This window comes from Octopus bimaculoides, chromosome 4, assembly GCF_001194135.2.
Source record: "Octopus bimaculoides isolate UCB-OBI-ISO-001 chromosome 4, ASM119413v2, whole genome shotgun sequence".
NCBI classification, from domain to species: domain Eukaryota; kingdom Metazoa; phylum Mollusca; class Cephalopoda; order Octopoda; family Octopodidae; genus Octopus; species Octopus bimaculoides.
This window is the reverse complement of record NC_068984.1, coordinates 141019482-141025528: the sequence shown is the minus strand read 5'-3', so window position 1 is coordinate 141025528 and position 6047 is coordinate 141019482. Positions and strand designations below refer to the sequence as shown.

The window sequence follows — 6047 nt, the reverse complement described above, 5'->3', positions numbered from 1 at the left end:
ACTGTGCACACAAAAAGGTCCTTGTCATTCACCTTCTCAGTCTTCACCTTTTTCCTTAAATGTCTCTTGAGCCCTGCTTGCATCATCCTGGCCTCTTCAAATGCTTTCACTCCACTCCACACCCTTGTTCGCCATCCAACTCGATCTGAAGCGAGGACTTCTATATCTTTTGGAGCCATTCCAATTGACTTCATAGCAGTCCTTATGCCATCCTTAAACCTTTTTTTTAGGTTTATGCCGATAACGTTTCCCCTCTGCAAGCTCACCATAAAACATACATACATACATACATACATACATACATACATACATACATACATACGGATAATTCGTACATTACAAGTGCAATCTGTGAGTAGAATAGTAAAAATATGTAAGGCTTTTCTCAAGTTCCAAATGTGAATTTGTCTGTGTTAACTACATCCCAAAAATGGAGCCTTGGATCTTTGTTGGAAACCGGCTCCCTGCTCGGCGGAAGATTTATAATAATTAAAAAATAGAAGAGACATACATACATCCATACATACATACATACATACATACATACATACATACATACATACATACATACATACATACATACCCTGTTGTCGATGTTGAAATTCCGGTGAAGGAGTCTTGGATCTAAATTAGAAACCGGCTCTTTCTCTCTCGGCAAGAAATCTTGAAATAAAGCCGAATAATGACATACATACATACATACATACATACATACATACATACAGACGAAGTTGACTATATGGAGACCGATGGGCCAAAAGAATATTGGTCAAAACAGCCATCAAGTTAAAACACAACCAGGCAGATATGGTTGTGTTTATTGAAAAAGTAAAAATATTATTAGTCATTCACTGATACAGTTATTATTTTTTTATTATTATTCTCATCGTATAATTCCCACATAATCATTTCTGGCTAGTCTGTTAAAAGCCTGAATATGTATTATATACAAACGTGTGAGTGTGTGTGATTCGTGCGTGTGCATGCATGTATTAAACACTAACTTATCTCAAACCAATACATTATTTTCAGTTTGCTTTCTTTCTTACCATTTTCAGCTTATCAATGGCTAGTGTTGTTGTTTGCGATGATCGGAAAACTTGGCATTACATCAGCATTCGGGGCTGTTTACCTGTTTGGTTGTGAACTCTTCCCTACTGTCCTGCGTAACTCTGCCATGGGTTTATTTTCCACATGCGGAAGAATAGGAGCGGTGGTAGCGCCGTATATTGCGGAATTGGTAAGTTTGGTTCCGATAACAGTTGCATCAGTTCATAGACAACTTATTTACATATTACTTGTCAATCACATTTTGAGTGATTGAGACACTTTAGAAGTTTAGAAAGAGAAACCAAAGTAACTCTTCGTGCTCTATGGGGCCCTAACTAGAGAGAGGGGGTGGGGAGAAAAGAGAGTGAGAGAGAGAGAGAGACAGACAGAGAGTGAGAGAGAGACAGACAGAGAGTGAGAGAGAGACAGACAGAGAGTGAGAGAGAGACAGACAGAGAGTGAGAGAGAGATAGACAGAGAGTGAGAGAGAGATGAAGGGTTCTGCCCGACACGTTACCCTTTTCTTGTTCCTTTCGGCAAAGCAGTTTATTCAGCTTTTCAAACCAGTGAAGAAAGACCAGGAAAGAAATTAAGTGAGTTTATTGCCGAGAATCTCAGAACCAAAGAAAAATGAATACTCCTTGGATAGATCAACCGAATGTACATCGTCGTCTTATACAAGATTCTGGTCATATGCAGTTAGTAAACAGAAACTCCCTCTTGTGTTGTTTAAACTTGAAAAGCAGCATACAAGAAAGGTAACCCTAAGACAGAAGGCAGAATCCCTAAGCGTTTAGATTCCACACCCCTCAAGAAAAATGCTTTTACTGAACACTTAATTCAATAAACAATCCTTATAGATTGTCTGCAACCCCAAGACAACTTCCGATCTGAATAGTTTCCTCTATTGTATATATTCGATTGAATTGAGATAACAATATTTTAATGTTGTTTATTTAATTAACCACGGGAAGATGAAAAAAAGCCCATCCCTGTACAATTTGAACTCGAAATCCAGAAACTATATTGTATTAGCCAAACATACACCACATCTCGAAAAGTGCGCTCGCGGTGTGTGTGTGTGCGTGTGTGTGTATGTGTGTGTGTGTGTGTGTGTGTGTGTGTGTGTGTGTGTGTGTGTGTGTGTGTGTGTGTGTGTGTGTGTGTGTGTGTGTACACGTGCAGCATATAAGTGGATAACGGAAGAGCTCGAAATCAGAAGATAAAATATCGGGAAGATAAAAGTCCCGAAGTTCGTTGCAAACTTTTCATTTCCGCGAATTAATCATTTTGCTGAAAGTGGAGAGAAGTTTGATTACAATCATTTTATTGTAATTAGCAATCACATATCGAACTGTGTGAGATTAACTTTTACTTTCTGTTTTCGTTTGCTTGTTTCTTTTTTTTTTCTTTTTTTTTTTTTCTTTTTACATTTGTGACGTTCTTTTAATTGCGAAACTTCTTTTCGTCAAGCATAAATTGTCTCTACTGATATTCTTTCTCCCGGTTTGAGGATTGCTTAAGGTAGTGGTGGCGGGAGCGGGGAACAGAAGCTGCAGCAGACAGGACTCGATGGTTTATAGTAACGCCGTATCGGATTACAATATGAGATATGAGTTAGAACCCTCTCCGAGGTGAACGTCTACTTTAAACGAAGTGGGGGTGTGTGATTCAGTGCAGTAATAAATTAGTCAGTGCACATGCGCTGTGCAGACAGAGCCAGATATTCAGGCATAACGGAATGCACCTGAGAGAGAAAGAGACAGACAACGAGAGAAATAGAGAGAGAGAGGAACATAGTCTAACATAAAATCTCTTCATATATTAACATTATATGCCCCTTAGAATTAAATGTGGATATGTATCCAGCGTAGGGTAACCAAAAATAAATAGTATTACCGTAGGTTCGAGAATAGGGGTTACATGGGGGGGGGGGTACAAATGCACCCACTGAAATTTTGGGACGGGAAATGAAAACGCTTTAAAGAACCTCGTGAAAAACTTCGTCACCAGAACGAACGAGCGTAGAAACATTGGTGGACTGACTTGAAACATTACTTTTCCATTATTGGAATTATCTGATTTAATCGACGGACAACAACAACAACAATAATAATAATAATAATAATAATAATAATAATAATAATAATAATAATAATAGAGAAACTTTCAAAATACAAAGACCTGGAAATAGAGTTAACTCGAATGTGGAATCTAAAAACAGAAACAATTCCTATCATAGTAGGTGCCTTAGGTATAATAAAAAAAATATCTGTACGAGGGGTTGGGGATGTAGCATCTACCCTATTACCTTCTGAGCTTCTCTCCGTAAGATATTAGCTGACCTCTAGTTCCTAATACCCATTGGATGAGTGTGTGTATGTGTGTATGCATGAACGTATACACACACACTATGAATATGTTTGTGTATGTATGGGGGTGTGCCTGCATGTGTATGTCATTGTTCAGTTTTATTTCAAGATTCCTTGCCAATAGAGAAAGAACCGGTTTCTAACCTACTTCTTCAATTATAGATGGACGATTATGTGTGTGTGTGTGTGTGTGTGTGTGTGTGTGTGTGTGTGTGTGTGTGTGTGTGTGTGTGTGTGTGTGTGTGTGTGTGTGTGTGTGTGTGTTTGTGTGTAGTTATCCGGAGAGGATTCAGTCAAATTTGCTTCCCAGAATGCACTGCATATGCAAAGGTTTTATAAACAATTTTTCCGTAAGCAATTAAACGGAGTTCTCAGACTGATGAAATCTTAGCGCATCACAAAACTAGACCAGACGATCCCTAGTTTTGTACGGACGAAACTATTATATATAAATACGAGGTGTTTATAGTCATCTATAGCATATGGGGGGTGGCTAAAATATGTAGATATATTCTTTAGTTCAGTTCTTTGTATAGTTCTTTGCTTGTGTGGGTGCGAATGCACAGGTGTTTCTCTATGAACGTATCTGTGCGTATATTTATATTTCTTTCTTGCTGCAACTATTTTCTTTACAGTGTATAAGTTACAGCAGCAGCAGCGGCAGCAGTAGTAGTAGTAGCATAACGATAAGGATGAGGAAGAGGAGGAGGGGGATGATGGAGTTAAGGGTGGGGGTTTAGGAATAGTGATAGTTTAGCTCTATGCTCTGTTATTTGTTGATGACCAACAGCATAGAGATACAACTGCCAGATAAATTAGTTATTTTTTTGCCAACTCATCAACGTGCTATTTGCAGCAGTACTTTTGTAATGAGAGAAGTATTTTTATCGAGGTATTTAGTACACATACGCGTGCGCTCACACACATACATACACACACACACACACACACACATATACTGGCACTCCGTCGGTTATGATGACGTGGGTTTGAGCTGATCCGATGAACGGAACAGCCAGCTCGTGATATTAACGTGCAAGTGGCCGGACACTCCACAGACACGTGCACCTTTAACGTAGTTCTCATGGCGGTTCACCGTGATGCAGCACGTGGTAAGAGTGGCTTTCTGAATTAGAGGTACAACTGAATTTTGCCAACTGTGTAGACTGGAGCCACGTGAAATGAATTGTCTTACTCAAGCACACAATGCCTAGTGTTGTCTCCTGTCGGATTTACAGACGCAGCTGTCTAGCTCTTTAGCTGTTATCACTGAGAAATACCGAAGAAAGGTAACTCTGGGCAGATTTAAAGCCATAGCTTTAACTAGAACACAGTCAACAACACTGACTGAATTGCGCTATCGGAACGCCAGGTCGGAAGAATTTCAGCAGTATTACAGCCAAGCAGTGTTTAGACATAATCGAACATTAGGTTAGTTACAATGTTTGTGACATCTTTCAACTTCTAAAGGCAAATTCACTGAAGTTGATGTTGAGATGCAGGAAAAACAACAGTAGAATCTTCCATTACGACGACACGTATTAAACTAACTTCATTTCCGTATCTGCTATCATCTGGATACAAATGAGGCTTAAATATCTTCTTAAGAACTCGCGTGCAAAAGCATCGACAAAGCATTCTAGATACAAGACGCTTAACCTGTACTGGTTCCATAAACGGAGAACTTGAGAGCATCCCCTCGGTAGGTTCACATCAATCTTGTCTTTTAGCAGCAAAAAGAAAAAGAAAAAGCACTATTCAAACAGCAAAAAGATAAAAAAGAAACATTGCACACCGTCCTCTCTAAACGTGAGTGACACTCAGCTGAAGCCCTCATTTGTTCCAAATGCTGGACTTCACTATCACTGAGGATTTCTCCAAGACGGGTGCACACATACACACACACACACACAAACATGCATACCCGAGGTGATGTGACATTTTCAAAACTGCTGAAAATCGTCGTGGCACTCAGTCGGTTGCGACGACGAGGGTTCCGGTTGATCCGATCAACGGAACAGCCTGCTCGTGAATTTAACGTGCAAGAGGCTGAGCACTCTACAGACACGTGTACCCTTAACGTAGTTCTCGGGGAGATTCTGCGTGACACAGTGTAACAAGGCTGACCCTTTGAAATAGAGGTACAACAAAACAAGAAGAGAGAGAGAGAAAGTTGTGGTGAAAGAATACAGCAGGGCTCGCCACTACCCCCTGCCAGAGCCACGTGGAGCTTTAGGTGTTTTCGCTCAATAAACACTCACAACACCCGGTTTTGGAATCGAGACCGCGAGTCCGCTGCGCTAACCACTGGGCCATTGCACCTCCACTGCTGAAAATAACACGCACTGCTATGAGCATACATTCTCTCACCGAGTGAAATAATGGTAGGATCTAACGAAGGACTTAAACAGTCACCTGATGAAGTGCATTTTACACCTTAGAGGGATGATGATAATTATACATCTCACCAATGTACAACAGGTGTTAAAACGTATCGGAACAATTGTAGTGATTTATAAATAATGTCGTTCATTCCATTTTCTATCTATCTATCTATCTATCTATCTATCTATCTATCTATCTATCTATCTAGCTAGCTAGCTAGCTATATATATATATATATAT

The 6047-nt window shown here is 39.8% G+C and overlaps 1 protein-coding gene across 1 annotated transcript in view; it reads left to right on the top strand.

Moving 5' to 3' along the window:
• Positions 1-6047, top strand: part of LOC106882278 (organic cation transporter protein) — a 40655-nt gene that overhangs the window by 24231 nt on the left and 10377 nt on the right. Inside the window, exon 7 of the mRNA XM_014932896.1 lies at positions 1059-1240. Coding sequence (XP_014788382.1) covers positions 1059-1240 — 182 coding nt within the window. The remainder of the gene's footprint in view (positions 1-1058; positions 1241-6047) is intronic.